At 42.0% G+C, this 16,971-nt stretch overlaps 1 protein-coding gene across 5 annotated transcripts in view; it reads right to left on the bottom strand.

The window, feature by feature from the left end:
• The window catches only part of LOC122078974 (polycomb group protein EMF2B-like), a 114,005-nt gene that overhangs the window by 85,215 nt on the left and 11,819 nt on the right, over nt 1-16,971 (bottom strand). For all 5 annotated transcript variants that reach the window (XR_006140244.1, XM_042645179.1, XM_042645181.1 and 2 more), the window contains 3 exons: nt 12,041-12,155; nt 11,770-11,929; nt 11,611-11,679 (listed from right to left, as the gene is read on the bottom strand). Coding sequence is in view for 4 of the 5 variants with exons in the window: in XM_042645179.1 (XP_042501113.1) it covers nt 11,611-11,679; nt 11,770-11,929; nt 12,041-12,155 (344 nt within the window). In the remaining variant the exon portion in view is untranslated. The remainder of the gene's footprint in view (nt 1-11,610; nt 11,680-11,769; nt 11,930-12,040; nt 12,156-16,971) is intronic.

The following is a 16,971-nucleotide window of genomic DNA, read 5'->3' as shown; positions in this document are numbered from 1 at the left end:
TTAACATATAATATAAATACATAATTATGAAACAAAATTATAAATATAAAGAAAATAAGACATAAAAAATACAAGTATTTATTATACTTACCTCTATGATGCCAAAATGAGTGCCTAAATCCTAAGGTCATCCACTATATTTCTACTCCCGTCAAAGAAGAATGAAGCTCACCGCTGCCGGAGCAAAATGGTGGCCTAGATCAATGGTTCTTCATTGTTCCTTGATTCCTTCTCAAAGCCCTTTCTTAACCCTTGACAAAATCCAAACCCTATATGTGAATCGTGTTTTTGTTTTGTTTGTTTTGGTTATTTTTGGAGTAAAGCTAATCCCATACATCTCAAGTGTTAACAAAACCATACACCTACCAATAAAAAATCTATATTTGGAATCTTCATCAAGTAATTTTAAAATGTGTTTAAAAAAGAAAAAAACCCATAAGGCGCCACTTCACATAAGGCGGAGCATTGCCTTACCATCTCTGGACCGCATTAGCGCCAAGGCGCTGCTAAGGCGTCGCCTTACCAGTGCCTTAAAAACTATGATTTAGAGTTAAAATCACACAAGATTCAGCAATCAAAAAGTGGAGGTTCCAAATCCCTTGTTCGAATCTTATTGCAAGTTGAGTTTGCATTCCATGAAACTACCCTGACCTGACCCCATGCCTCTTCCCGAACGCCAGTCCCCCTCCCACCCCAGATAGCCTGATTCCCGATCCTTTAGCCACTCCCCCTTTGCTCCCCCAGCTTTGAAACTCCATAGTCTCTTCTTCTCTTTCCTCCTCCTCCCTCCCCCCTACCACCGGCCATACCCTATTCTTTCACCCTCCCTCCTCTCGCAACTCCATCCCTGTTGGTCTCTACCCCTTGGATTTCTCGAACCTGAGATTCTTAAGTGGAAGTCCTGTCTTGTAGGTTCCTTCCTAGGCAGCCGCCCCCTTTTCTCTGTTGTTAAGTCCTCCCCCTCCTCAATCAATGGAGACCCTCCGGTACCATCACCACCTTCATGCTGGACACCGGTATCTTTCTCTTCAATTTCTCTGATTTTGTGGATAAATATGCTGCCCTTGATGGTGGACTTTGGTACGTAGGGAAGAAAACATCTTCCAACGTCAATGGGATCAATATACCTCCTTCAGCCGATCGAAACCCTCCTCCATCCCCCTCTGGGTTGTTTTCCCCAATTTGTCATTGCAATTCTGGTGTGCCAAAGGGCTTAGTGATGCAGTTGGGTGATGGGTTTAGAAACAATATATTTTGATTGGTTCTTTTCCTTTTTAGACTTAGAAATTAGTTTGTGGTATTTCATTTAGCTTGGATTTTTATTTTAGTTTCTATATAGGTTAGTTTCCATTTTTAATTAGTTACCATTGTGATGCTGTGAGTTTTCTTTTATAAGCCATGTAATACACTAGTGATAGACAGAATTGAAGTTTTTGAAGATTTGAAGTTTTGAATATTGGCTGCCGTGACCTCTATATCTCTCTCTCTCTCTTCTGATCTTTCTCTCTATTTGATCTTCTTCTTTTTCCTCTGTTCTTCTTCTCCTCCTTTTCATTCTCTCTATTGCTGGTCAAGCCCCTGTTTCTGGGCGACAGCTGCAGCACCAAACAAGGGATTAATCTCCCTCACCTCTGATCTGTTGGAGGTGAAACTTTGGGCGAAAATTGCTCTTCCCTAAGAGATCCAAACCCCCCCCCCAAAACTCTGGTTCCGGAAATCCCTCTCATAGGGTAGAATTTCAGTTGCAGGTCTGAACAGAACTTCATCTTAGAGCTCAGTTTCAGTCGCCTAGAACTTCTTGTTTGCTCGATGTCTAAGGAGACTGTTTGATGGTTTTATTAGGGCTGTGAATTGCAACCTCGCCTTCGAAAATTCAGACCAAGCCGTTGCCTAACCAGGGAGTTCTCCATCTCAAAGTCCTGTTGACTCCACCACTGCAACCTTTTCCAAGGTTGAAGAAGATTCCAAATCGTGAGTTTTCTTATTTCTTCTTTCCTTATTAATACCCTTCTTTTAACCCCTTATTTACACCCTGCCCTTAAGTTGTTTGCCATTCCTAGTCTATCCCTTCCAAATAAATTCTAATTACCTTTGTGTCCAACCCTCATTTAGATATCCAGACCCTTGCATATTTTGTTATTTACAAACCAGCCTCTCTTTATTAGAAACTTCCAATTATTTACAAGTTTGCCATTCCTTCCTAGACTTCTACCTATTTTCAGAATTTCCATTTAAAGTTCAACTTGAGTTATCTATTATTTAGTGGGTCCCTAAGCGATCCGATTTCAATCCTTGAACTCGGATCCGCATCACTTAGTCTCATGAGATCCATCATTGGAAAGCCTCTATACTCCAATAAGAGAATGAAGACCATGGACAGGATCTCCTTTGCATCGAAGTCCAAGCTGACCAAGTTCTTCCATCCTCAATCACTATTATGGATGGAGAGGGTCACTCCTTTAATCAAGAGGTTAAATACGACTGGATCCCGCCACTCTGTACAGCCTGCAAGTGCTTTAGCCATTCCACCGCTCTTTACACCAAAAAAATATTTGCAATACTGTCGATGCTGATGTAAATCAAGGAAATCCTCGCTCTAAATCGCCGGATGTTGCTAACAGTATAGACAAGGCCTCCATCCTTGGCTGTGAGCCTCATAGAAGAAAGCGACGTTGGGATCGCAGATTTGAGGAGGTGGCCCTTGATGCAAACCCTACCGTCATTGATCCCAGCCCAAGGATCGATGATCCGATAGCAGATCCTTTACCCAGCGGTCAGAACAAGTTTTCACTCCTCACCTTCTCCGACTCTGACAATGGTGATGATGCCCTACCACATCTGTTACTGGCTCCCGCCCCCTGCTTTGTTCCTGCCTTGTCTCCCTCTAAAACTTTGTACCTTTCTCCTCTGTCCACCGTTTGCCCTCCACCTGTCGATGGCCTGGCTGATAGCCATCCCACCTCTGCTTTGATCTCTTCCGGCCTCTCATCTTCATCCTTGCTCCTCCCTCTCCCTTCTAGGACTCCTTCACCTACGCTATCCTCCTTATCGTCTTCTAATGTCATCCTACCACTTTTAAACCAGTTTAACTCCAATATTTCAACTTCGGTTCAGTCTGATCCCCCTTTTGCCCCTTAAACAAGTTCATACCGGTCCAACTCCAATTTAAATTCTCTAAGTTTCCTTTAGACAACCCGCTTCATCCATCCAACCTTTATAACCCGTCCTGCTACCCAAAAACCTCCTCTGGGCTCCACCTCCCTGCTCAACCCACCGATCTCCACCCGCCCGATTATCACACCCAACAGCCCTACCCCTCTTTCACCTTCTTCCTCGCCCGACACCCCATCCTGGCCTCCTCTACCCCTGTAGCCTCCTCCGTTGCTGCCATCCTTTCGGGTGGCCCTGAGACAACTCCGACTTCCCCCGATGCTGGTTCTGGGCATGTGGCTGCCCTCAAGACTTCCTTTGCAGATGCTCCTCTCGTTGTTTTGGCCTCGGAAGGCCCTACTGCTACCTCTCCAATGCTTACCGCTCCTTCCTCTTATGCAGTCTGTTCCGTCGAAGACTCCAAGTTTGACCTTGCGCTCTTTGCCGACGACTATGTCGCCAAGTCTGGCCTTGGTTCTCCTCCTCTATTGACGTCTCCCTCGCACACGGCTCCCAGCTTCGTCAACAATTCTACTCTTCTCAAAGTTGTTGCCTGCTCCTCTCTAATTGGCTCTGCTACTCCTCCGCCATCTACACCTCCCTTGCACACAACTTCTGGCTTCGTCCCCACTTCTGGCGCCTCCACTGTGCCTGGAGCTGTCCTTGGTGATTCTCTGGCCTTAGAAGGCCCCGCCACTATCCTGTGCCCGAGACAGGTGTCTACTGGACCCCTCACACTGGCCCCTGCCATTGGTTCTCTCTGGTTACCCCCCACCATTGGTGACCCCTTGCCATATAGTCCCCGGCCCTCCAGGCCACCTATGCTAAACGAACCCAACACCAGAATGCCCCTTGCCTTCCTCACCCTTGTTACCTGCCCCCTCTGCCTCCTTTGGGTCTAGCTGCGCCACTGCCCCCTTCCCCCCTCCTTCAGGCTCCATCCTCTGGTCCTAGTCCTAAGCTCTCAAAGAAAAAGAACCTTGCCCCTATTATCAGGTCCTCCACAAACCCAAAACCCTACCGGCCACCCCTGCTACCCAATCTCCCATCATTGAGTGCCGCCGAAGACCTCCCCCCCAGGTCTGGTCCTTCCCATCCTAAGCCCACCTGCTCCTCAGAGCTCCTGATGCCTCCCCCCTTCCCTTCTCCAAATGATCCCTTAGACAATCTGGAATGTTTGAGATCTTAATTCCTCGTCCAAACAAGCTAATATCAAGTCCCGTATCCGTTCCTCTTGCACCAATTTCTGCTGCCTTCTTGAAACTCGAGCTCTTGAGGAAAATACCCCAAAATTGTTTCCTCAATAGCTCCTTCATGGTCCTTCCTAGCTTACTACCTTCACAGCCCCAATGCTAGGATCTGGATCCTTTGGAAACCTTCCTCCCTTCATATCTCTGCCCTCTCCTCTACCCAAGCCATCCATCTTTCCATTTCCCACCCCTCGGGTGCCCGCATTTGCTTCTTTTCAGCTATCTACGCTCACAACCTCACCTCCCAGAGGCTCCCTTTTTGGTCTGAGCTGCAGGCCTTTACCCCCTCCACGGACTCCTCCCCTTGGGGGTTGCGGGTTGCGAGTGATTTCAATGTCATCAGGTTTAGCCATGAAAAGCATGGGGACAGCCCCATTGACCCTCTAGTCGTTAATTCCTTCAATGAATGCATTGACGACCTTAGTCTGAGTGACCTCCAATGGTCGGGTGTCAATCTCCTGGCACAATAGGAGATCGGGAAACATGGTTGTTGCTTGCAAGCTTGACAAGGCCCTTGTAAATGAGGCTTGGCTCGACTTATTCTGCTCTTCCCACGCATGTTTTTATCCTCCCCTTCTTATCTTTCAGCTCCAAGCCCTTTAAGTTCTTTGACATGTGGGATCTTCACTGGGACTTCCTTCCTATTGTTCGCGATGCTTGGTCTATTCCTATGCATCAATCTCTCTCCCCTCATTGCCTTCTCCAAGAAGCTTAAGAATGTCAAAGCTGCCCTTAAGATCTGGAATTCCTCCTTTGGAAACATCTCCTCCTACGTCTCCTCTTGCCAAGACAAGCTCCTCTCCATCCAATCCAAAATCCAATCTGATCTCCTCAACCTAAGCCTTGCCAAGGAAGCAAAAGTCATTGCTTCAGATCTCTTCTTGCTTCTTGCCCAAAAAGAGAGCTTCCTCCTTCAAAAGGCCCATATCAAATGGCTAGACCTGGGTGACTAACACGGCCTTTTTCCACCGGTCCCTCAAACTAGAAACAATGTCAATTCCATTCCCAAACTTATCTCCCCTCCCGGGGCTGAAATTTTTCTTCCTGAGAACATCGCATCCGAAGCAATCTCTCATTTCCATTAGCTCTTTTGTCCCCCTCCCTCTCTACCTCCTCCCCCTCTCTCCAAACCTCCTCAATAAGTTCATCTCGGTTGATCTTCTTCCCGGCCTCCAATCTATCCCCTCAAAGGAAGAAATCAACTAAGCAATTCTCTCCCACACTGCTAATAAAGCCCCCCGGTCCTGATGGCTTTAGTTTGGGTTTCTTCACCTCATATTGGGACATCATTCTCTCCGACCTCATCCTTGTTGTCCGAAGCTTTTTCTTCAACCCAAGTCTATCACACTTTTCACTGCCTCATTCCTAAGAAAGATGGAGCAGCTTCCATGAATGACTTCAGACCCATCTCTCTTTGTAACCTTCTTTATAAGTTCATTGCCAAAATCCTGGCTAATCGGATTCAGAATGTCATTGACTCTCCCGTGAGCCCAAATCAATCCACCTTCATCCCTGGGAGAAATATTACAGATAACATCGTTCTCTGCCACGAGATCGTCCGGGGCTTTGATCACAAATCCCATTCCCCTGCCGCCCTTCTCCAAATTGACATTCATAAGTGACTCCATCAACTGGGAATTCATTCCTAAGGTCCTGCTCCATATGTCCTTCTTCCCTGCCTCATTTATCCACTAGATTCACTCCTGCATCTCTTCCCCCCGCTTTTTTGTCTTAGTCAATGGTAGCCCTGCTGGGTACTTCCCTTCCTCCATAGGTATCAGACAAGGATGTCCTTTATCCCCTTTCCTATTCTCCCTGGCCCTGGAAGTCCTGTCTCGCTCCATCCAATCTGCCATCGATCTTCACCTCAGTTCTCCTATTCCCAAATGTAAGTCCATCATGCTATCCCATCTTGCTTTCACGGATGATATCATGATTTTCTCCAAGGCTAACCCTCTTTCCATCTCCTCCATCATGTCCTCTCTCCACTCCTTTGAATGCCTCTTGGGCCTCCGTATAAACCTCCTTAAGTCCAACCTCTTCCTCTCTGGAGTCTCTGATTCGGCTTAGGCTCAGCTCCTTGGGTTAACTAGATTCTCTGTGAGCTCCTTCCCAGTCAAATACTTGGACCTTCCTCCTATCACCACCATGCTCTCCACCCATCACTACTCCCTTATGTTGGATCTCCTGAGAAAGAGGCTTCAACTCTGGAGAGGCAAGCTTATCTCCTACGTGGGCCGCATTACCCTCATTAGATCGACTCTCCAGTCCATGTACCTCTACTGGTCTGGCATTTTTGTCCTCCCATCCTCTACAATCAAAACCATTGAAGGTCTCTTTTGTTCCTTCTTTTAGAAAGGCTCCAACTCCTCCAAATTTCTCCACCCTCTTTGATGGGAAAAAATCTGCCTTCCCAAATCCGAAGGTGGCTAGGGAATAAGAAAAATCAAAGACATCAACTCTATTGACATTCTCATGCTCATTTGGAAGGTCGTCTCCAAGTAGAGCAACATCTGGGTTGACTGGGTCCTCTCCCCCCTCAAGAGTAACGCTGTTCGGATTGCCCCAATCCCTTCCGACTCCTCCTAGATTTGAAGGATAATTCTCAGCCTCTTGTCTATTGCTCTCAATGCCATTACCTTCTCCATTGGCCATGGCCTTCCCACCTCCCTCTGGAGGGACCATTGGCATCCTTTGGGAATCCTCTCCTCCCTGCTTACCCCCAGAATCATTTACTCTTCCGGCCTCTATAATTCTGCCTCTGTGTCCTTGATCGTCTCTCCCACCGGCTGGACCCCTTCTTCCCCCCTCTTTCCGACTTATGGTCCTCTTCCTCCCCCTCCCGGGCAATCGTGGAAGGGATGACAAATGTATTTGGTTACCCTCCTCCAATGGCACTTTTTCCTCTGCCTCTGCTTGGTCCTTTGTCAAACCACTGGCTCTGTGGTCTCCTGGTGCAAAATCATTTAGTTCAAGGGTCATATCCCCCGCCATAGCTTTACAGTTTGGTGCACTTTATCCAACTGCCTTCCTACGCAGTCCTTCCTCATCTATCGTCACATTCTCGTTTCTCCCACTGCCCTCACGGCTCCAAGGACACTTCCCACCTTTTCTTTTCCCACCCCCTCTCATCCTCGGTTTGGAAAAGTGTCCTCTCTAGATGTTGGCCCTCCAAAGGACCCATTCACCCTCTGGATAGGGAATGGGTCTAGATCGATATGACCTTTGCGGCTCCTCCATTTATGACAGTGGTGGAAAACTAGCTGTTTGTGCTACCATAAACCATATCTAGATGGAGCGTAACATCCGTAGATGGTCCTCCAATTCTTGTTCAACGGACAAGATTTGGAAAGCCATTTACTTCGATGTTACCACCAAAATCCGATCCCTCCATCCTCCCCCAATCCCTAATACCCCTAGCAATAGACACATCATAGCTTCCTGGAGTTTGCCGATCGACACCATCCCCCTCCCCCTTTATGTATCCACTCTTCCTTTTCCTCTTTGGGTTGTATCTACCCCCCCTCTAATGTATCCCCCTTGATTCATTTTGCTAGCTTTCTTAGCTTTGTTTTGTTAACCCCCCCCCCGGGGTTGCTTGTCTATTGGGGCTATCTCCTCTTCCCTTGTATATTCTTTTGCTTGGTAATTAATTTATTTATTCATCCAAAAAAAGTCGGGAGTAAGAATATACAATGCCTAAAGTAGAACTAGGATTAACAAGTCAACCTAATCCCAAAGGTGTAGGATACTCTCAAAGAACAACCAATATTCAAGGTAGAACCATGGTTTTAAGTATCGATACGTATCGTACCGTATAGTCCGATACGTATCTATATCAGCCCTTACCGATACGATACTACTAATACGATATATGAAAATTTTCAAACCCTTTTGTATCAATATGTATCCTATGATACATACCGATACACACTGATACGATACAATACGCACCGATACGTACCGATAATCTATAGAAAATAAAAAATCAAAGTGAAATGTACGTTTCGGTATATACCGGTACGTATCAATGCGTATCGATACATACCGATACAGTGCAGTACGTTCATATAATGGCCAATATGGGTCATTTAAAAAAAAAACACAATTTTTTTACGGGTTTTTGTTTCAAAGTTGTTGCCAGCCATTTTTCTCTCTAACTAAAGAGGAAATCAAGGCTGGGAACAAGGATTTTACATTTATTGGACAACTACATACCTTGGATTCCTAGTGCGATACTATCTATTTAGTGTTTATGCATATTACATGTTATCTATAGCTTTTTTTTAACAATTTTTTATGCAAGTGTATAAAAAAATGTTTACCATCCATTTATGTGCGTATCTCCGATACGATACGATACCCTCTGATTCGTATCTTAATTTTAGCCAACCAATACGGCGACCATAGTTTTTAAGGCGCTGCTAAGGCGACGCCTTACTAGCGACAAATCAGATTAAAAGAGAAAACAGATCAATAAATCAGAGCATAGTTATTAAGGCGTCAAAGTGGTATGGGTAGGCTAAGGTAGTCATGCGCTTTATGGGTTTCATGTAAAGCAACCGCCTTAATGCCTAAGGCGACGCCTTATGACGCCTTACTACGCCTTACGACCAAGGCAAAGACCTTTTATGTTTTTGTTTATTATTATTATTTTTTTTTTAAATGTATTACCATAGATCCCATATATTTTGTTCTGATTGGCAAGTCTATGGGAATTCTGTACACTTGGGAACTATGGGATCAAGTATAAATAAAGTCAAATACCACACTTTGGTTGAACAAATCACAAATCGCAAAATCCTTATGGCTATTTGCTTCTTCGTTTGGGAAAACTAGGGCATCAGTGTTCCTTCCTCCGTCGATTCCAGCTCTGGCGACTCTCCTCCAACGATTCTTCCTCCGACAAGTCTTCCTCAAGCCATTCCAGCTCTGGCCAGGTACACTTTTCCTTATTTTTCTTCTTATTCTTTTTCCATTTCTTTGTTACTGAATGGAGATCTCTTTCTCAATTCTCATCTGCTTTTTCTTTTCTTTCTTTCTATTCCTCTTCCCCTTAATCCCTTCTCTCTTCCTTCTTCTTCTTCACATTCCAGCGAGACTTCCCGTCTCTTCTATCATTCTTCTTCTTTCCTGGTTTTTCTTTCCCATTCCAGAGATACTGACCTTAGTTGCATCCCTGATCAGACTGATAGGAGTAGAAATATAGTAGATGACATTAGGAACTCATTTTAGCATCATAGAGGTAAGTATAATAAATACTTAAATATTTTAACAGTTTTTTTTTCTTTATATTTATAATATTGTTTCATAGTTATATTATATGCTATGGTAAAGATGAACTTAGCTTATTCACTTTATTGATTTGTTTTTCTGATGAATATCTTGCACTGGTATGAATCTTTAACCTTCATTTACCATATAAGTAGAATGATATAAGTTTTAATAAGCTATTTGTGCCAAATAAAATGGTTACATAAAATCAAATTAAAAAAAATAGCACTGGAATGCTTTATTCGATAGGGTGACGCCTTATGCCCGCCCTATTGCCAAAGCGCTTCGGAAGACTCTCAAACACCTCGGTCGCCTTCCTGCCTTAATAACTATGAATCAGAGTTTCGAATCCAGAAACTGAAGTTTATGAGATCAGGATATAAACCAGATGAGGTAACTAAATCAGATACTGAAAGTTAGTCGTAAGAGGTCATAGATCATCAATAAAATCCATAGAGACGAGAGAACAGAATAGCTCTATCAATTCTGGTTTCAGATCTGTAAACTGGGTAAAAATCACTTCAAGACAAGAATATGGTGATTTTGAATATCTCACAAACTAAAGGGTCAGAATGACCTGCAATTTGGATCGGGTGGAGTGCTAGATAGGAGGGAGTCTCGATCCAAATTTCAGCCAAAAGTGATGGCTGAAAGTGGTTCAGGGAAAAAGGAACCAATTAGGAAAATAATGGGAAAATTGGGCAGATTTGAAAGGAAGATGGATTCAAATACCTGTAAAAAAGTTGCAACAGCAGTAGAACCTTCAGTAGTTGAGAGAAGAGGACCTCTGGGGCTTCCCACAGCAGAGAATCAACTGGATCAAATACCAGTTCCATCAGCCTTGATCAAACACAAGACAAATTTCCATGGAGAAGGCAGCCGCAGCTGCTGCAGCTATTGTTTTCTTCAAATCGTTCGCTCCTATGGAGCCTGGCATTATATTTATACTGATAATGGGGAAGGGAATTACATCCTAACAGCAGGTTCCAAAAGAGGAAACCAAATATTTTCCCACTAGGCTAGTACAATAGTTTCTAAAAACTAAAAAAAGAAACTAACAACTAATGACTTGACTCAACTAATACCTTAACTCCTAAGAAATAACAAAGACTAACAACTTAAATTGAACCTAACTAAAAGGGAAACAAATTAGTTAATCTCGTATGCAACTTTAAATCCCCTTTTTAGGCCGAAAAAGTGGCCTATTATACTCAAAACACATGGAATCAAAGGCCCAAAATGTTTGGAACCCAACCCTAGACTTATTCCTAATAAAACAAGCCTATTTCGGTGATGAATAAGCACCAATGCCCCACAAACCTATGCAACAGGACAGGTCTAACAACATTGAAATTGAATTTCATAACACTTTATCGAGGAGATGCAGGATTCTAGACATGTGTACTTTACACACCCATGAGTAAGACAGAGACCAACACATCAAATACTAAGCACATCATTATTAAGCAAGGGCAATAGAAATGCACATCTTCACAATATTTTAGGTAAACATATCCGATCATAGGAACCAGCTTAAGGAGTGTTAAGAATGTAATCTGGATTAAGGATATATATGGGACATGTTCTTATCTAGGTAGGTATATGGTAAATAGCATTGTGTATGTAATTGGGATCAAGGATCTAGATAGGTATAAGGTAATCTCTCTCTCCTGCCTTATTATTTCTCTTCTCTGGTTGTCACACCTTCACACTATAAACCAACTTGAGGCAGGAAATACAAGCAATTAATCCCTAATAGCACAAAAAGTCAATGGAACCAGCAAATTTCGGTCAATATATTTTAAGATGATCAATATCAAGAAAATCTGTAAGTTGAAGAACATGACTTTAGTCATCAATGAATTTCAAAGTATGAACCATGCGATATAAATAGTCATGCATCATTAGTAAAGAATGCACTCTATCCGTATCTTACATGGAAAAGATGCCATATCCAATCTGTCTTTGTTTAGACCGCCTCCACATAATGAATTTCTTGTATCCCCTGCAAGAAAATTGAATTTGACCAATATAACACCACTAAATATCTGGAAAATACTCAACAACCAAACAGATTGCATGCATCAGAGACTACCGCAGGAGACAAGTAAGAGGGTAAGCTTCCCAGCTCTAGCATCAGATGAAAGCTTATTAATTTCAGGGAGCACAAAGTTAGCTTCTGTTAGGTCCCTTCCATCAAATTCGCCGGAAGTAGTTAGAACACATGCCCGATTGATGCGATAAACTGCAGAATGCTGTTCTTACAACAGTTTAGGGCAGACGTAACAATAATTGTAAAAAAATAAAAGCCTCGACTGAAGACAATTAAACAAAAAGAAGCAAGAGCATCATCAACAATGTCATACCCCTGCTACTGCACCATCAGAAATAGGTCTAACCAACAGGACATACAGAGGTAACAAATTCTGCATTTCCACGCCATCATTTTCATTCCCAGCAATGGATACCGTCATTAGTATCCTATAAATTGACCATCAGCAACCTAGTGAGTGACGTCAAACCCAATCTAAGCATATTACCAAGGTAATTGAAGAATATATGCAGCAAAACTTGCATTAATAAATAGAAACCAATAATTTCTGTATGAAGGTTAAAAAATTTAGAATAAAACAAGGAACAATGTTTTAATCGGACAATCATCACATACAGAAGAAAATATTGTCAAAATATATACAACTTACTGTTAGAACAGTTGTTATAAGAACCTAAAAGACAGACATTAGAAAATCAGAATGGTAAAATAGCAGAATGCATAACAGCTAAACATTAGAAACATGAAAGTGGAGACATACCAGATACGCAAAAGTAAAAGCTATTTCCAGGCAAGAAATATCTCACTTTAAAATTATAATGAATGGCCAACCAAAAAGCTTTTCAGTTTCTGGAGTTCTCTGCTGTGGATTCAGTAGTTGTTTGCATGGATTCTTAAATGTTCTTAGTGGATTAGTGGATTCCTGGCCTTTTTATCTCTCTTATTTCTCCAACTATGTTATTCAAGTTCACAGGTCAGATATTTCCTATTTATTGCCTCTGCCGCACCCCTGTTTTTCATCCGCAAGAATGTTCCTCAGTTGTTTATATATATGTAAAAGATATCCAAGACTACTGAGGGACATTCTTAGGGGGGGCCTCCAACATGAACAAGAAATCAGATGCATTCATCCGAAGACGGAAGAAAACCCTAAGTTGGTCAAGCTCTAGCCTGATAAGACGGAAGTGCTTTCTGTTTCAGCTTACAACCATGAGGTCAACACCTTGTTTAATAAGTCTCTATTGGAATAAAAGTTGATTTCAATTGTAATCTCAGCCCTATAAAAACATATATCAATGCATGAGTTCATTTCAATAACATGCCTTATAGTCTCTAAACTCTCGAAATTCCAAATTGGTGGGGATACTTTCAGTAAGCATTCTACTTCTAAAGTTGCATTGTTCGCATGGTTCCAAGTTTCACTGAAATTTCACAAAATATTTCAATTCCGCAAAGGCTTGAAACAAAACCACATACCATACTTCAAAATGTACATATTTCGACTGAAATTTTGAGGTCTCGGTCAGCCTAAAATTTCATTTTGCCGAAAGGTTACTTTGTCTATAGTGTAAATACATAGTTTCGAACGAAATTGGTTGAAATTTTGATCCATTTCACTCATTTCAATAGGTTTCTCCCATGAAGCATGGAAAACAAATTTTGTAAGCTTTCTTGGCCATATCACTATTGTACAAGGTTGGAACAAGTACTTGGGCAGTAGAAGAATGCAATCAAAGAGACAACTTGCTGCACTGTTGGAAGATTTATGCAAGACTCAAAACTGGAGATATCACTTTTACCAAAAACAAATTATGACAAATACTTGGTTGGCATTCAATTTTTAAGGTTATACACCATAGCCCAATCTATGACTTCATGGAGCCGGAATTTATTTTCTGTTTTAAAATATTTAATAAATTTTCTGGAAAAAAAAAATTACTTTCTTGCACAAAATTTTGTGTTTGGAACTCAATTGTATATATGTTGGCGACCATTGACCAATTTACAGCCTCATGTAACCACGTTTGTCTCTAACCATGGATACGCTTTACAGTTACCAAGGGAGAAGTGTGGTAGAGATTTGGTGAGGCCTAGCATTACTCAATTTGCCATCAATGACATTGTAATAAGAGCTTTGAGGCGAAGATGGCTAGTCTAAGGTCCATGTTCACTTTAGAGGAATGGTTTGGTTGGAGGGAGTAGGGTTCACCATAGGGTAGGGGAGCACAAGCGACCATCTTTAGTGACCAATTTTGGCATGACCTAAAAGATGTCGTTCTTATACTAGAGACCATAGTTCGAAATCTCACCAAAATTTCATGGTATTTTGGTTTTCCTTTTTTTTTTCTTTTTTTTTTCTTTTTTTTTTTTTTTTTGTCGAAACCAAATAAGGCACGACATGATATGTGTACCAAATTTCGGTATCTTGCCGAAACAATACATTCCAAGGCTTATAAATACATAATTTCGTTGAGGCGAGTCGAAATTTCGGTATCTCGCCAAAATTTCAACTCTATCTTGCATGTCTCGGTGGTTTTGGTTCCATTTGCATATTTTGAAGGAAAAACACTCCAACAAGCCTCTAATTAGCCATATCATCACACATTTTGACTTCCATTGGACTCCTACAAGAGGGTCTACACATTCAAAGCTTAGGAAAGGTCAAGTTCTTTCTCCAAAACCATTTTTTTTAAATAGTACATATATACATGTTGGTAAAATTTTTAGAATAATTCGACAGTTGCTGCCAAACAAAGGTGCAACTCTAAAACAATGTCATGTTCTAATATTTTTGCATTTTTATGTTCTAAGCATGTTTATTAATCTTAAAATAAGCTAGCCACCAAGTTTTAGGTCAAAATATGGCTGTTTGACCACCAAAACAAAACGAAATTTCAAACCTTGCTAAATCAATGGTAAAGATACTGAGGTCAAAGGATGGTCAACTTTGAGAAGAAGCCTACTTTGTCGGACATGTATGCTGCCATGGAGATGATGAAGGAATGTGTGCGAGCAATGTTACCTAATGGTGGGAGGGCATACCTGAAGATTGTTGAGGACCAATGGGAGAAGCACTTGATGTGTCCACTACATAGGGCTGGTGAGTTTATATATTTACTTCAAGGTATTTAATTTAACTTATATTTTATTTACATATTCATAAGCATTAACAAGTTCTTTATACAATTCCCAGCATACTCTCAATCCCAATTACCAATACAAGCGTCAACTTGGGATTAGAACAATCAATGATAGATGCAGTGGAAAATGTGGTGGCCAAGTTGAAGCCTAATTCAACCATACAAGCGAGGTGCAATAATGAGGTGAGACTTAATAGTCACGAGCATGGTTCAAAATCTTGGATTTTTTTTTTTTTTTTTTTTTACCGAGACGAGCTATGCTACGAATTACAAAAATGACGTCATCTCGGTCGAAAATTTCGGTACCGTTTCGGCAAGATATCGAAATGATACCAACCAAGGCTTATAAATACGTCTCACCAAACAAGAACAGTCACCAAAACCTCCTCCCCTTGAACATCCCCCCCTTAACCTGACCGTATGCCCCCCTCCCCCTTTTGGCGGCCCCTACCGTCGAAATCCACCCTAAACCTATAACCTCTATCCTGCCTTCGGCCTTTCTCCTAGCTCTAACCTACCCCTATTACCCTCTCCCCCTGTTCTTACCGACTCCCGTCCCTGGACCTTATCATCTCCTCCACCACTCCTCCCTCCCCTTTCTCCTCTCCCCTTCCTCCCTCTACCAGCCACTCCTTATTCTTCTACCCTCCTCCTTCCCAGAACTCTATCACAGTGGGTCTCTACCCTCCTGGTCTTCTTGCTTCTGAAATCTCCAAATGGAGCAACTGTGTCATTGGATCCTTCATTGGTAGTAGACCCCCCTTCTCGGTGGTCAAAACTTTTCTTCTCAACCAATGGAAGCCCTCCGGCTCCCTCTCCACCTACATGCTAGAGAATGGTACTTTTATTTTCAACTTTGCTGCCACCACTGATCGCTCTACCGCCATTGATGGAGGTCCGTGGTATGTGGGGAAGAAACCCATCTTCCTCCGTCAATGGGACGAGCACTTATCATTCGCCAAATCCGAGCCTAAATCCATTCCCTTGTGGGTAATCTTCCCTAACCTCCCACTCCATTTCTAGTGTGTCAAAGGTCTAAGCCTCTTCAGTTCCATCATCGGCAAATATTCAAATAAAAGAACAAAAATTATGGATTGGCTGTCCTACGCTCGTGTCTGCATCGAAGTGCAAGCCAATCAGATTCTGCCTTCAAAGATCACTGTAATGGATGGAGAAGGCTTCTCCTTCGAGCAGGAAGTGAAATACGACTGGTTGCCTCCGACATGCACTCTCTGCAAATGTTTTGGGCATACAACAGCTCTTTGCACTAAATCTAAGCCCCCTGAAGAGTCGTCCAGACCTTCCCATAGTTAGCAAATTCGGATTCGGGAATTATTCGGGCGAAGAATTATTCGAAATAATTCGATTGGTTAATTTAAGGATTCGGTCAAAAAAGCGGACAAAATAAAAATCGGAGTCGGATTCGGATTCGGATTTGAGAATTATTCGATTAAAAAAATAAAAGTTGGGCAAAAAATTCGGATATTATTTTTATAGTTTATTGTATATTTTTTATTTATCAAGTTATTAACTTGATTTGTATACTTAGAAATAGCAAATTACTTCATACAATAAAGTAAAAAACTATGAAAAAATTGTCATTGAGCGATGGAAGCAATGGTTATTGTAATCCAATTTCTACTCATGAAATAGATTAGGCCCCAAAACAGTGAAAGCAAGATTACAACTACAATAAAACAAATAAATAAATTTTCACTATCCTTTTGCTTGGGTTCACAAGACCCATATTGCACTAAGATGCACTAATTTTTCAAAATTAAAGCAACAATATAAAAGAAGATTGATCGATACGGCGATATGAATCTGTCCTGGACTCCTGGTCCCCCGGAACCTCAAATTATCCATCAAGGCTTGATATCTCCCCTATCTTAGGATGAACTGATGAAGTTATGAGAAATAAATAAAACAAAGAGTAGCTTCGTATGATTGTTACAGAAGAATTAGGTGGAGAAAAAAGATGGGAATGAGGCAAAAATTTGGGGGAGAAGAAGATGAAAAAAAAAACTGTTTCGGTGGTGGGTACCGTAGGTTTCATATATGACGTTTTGTTTGTTTGTTTGTTTTTTTTTTTTAATTTTCTTTT

This window comes from Macadamia integrifolia, chromosome 5 (genome assembly GCF_013358625.1).
Source record: "Macadamia integrifolia cultivar HAES 741 chromosome 5, SCU_Mint_v3, whole genome shotgun sequence".
Taxonomy (NCBI): Eukaryota; Viridiplantae; Streptophyta; class Magnoliopsida; order Proteales; family Proteaceae; genus Macadamia; species Macadamia integrifolia.
This window is presented reverse-complemented; position numbering and strand designations above follow the sequence as displayed.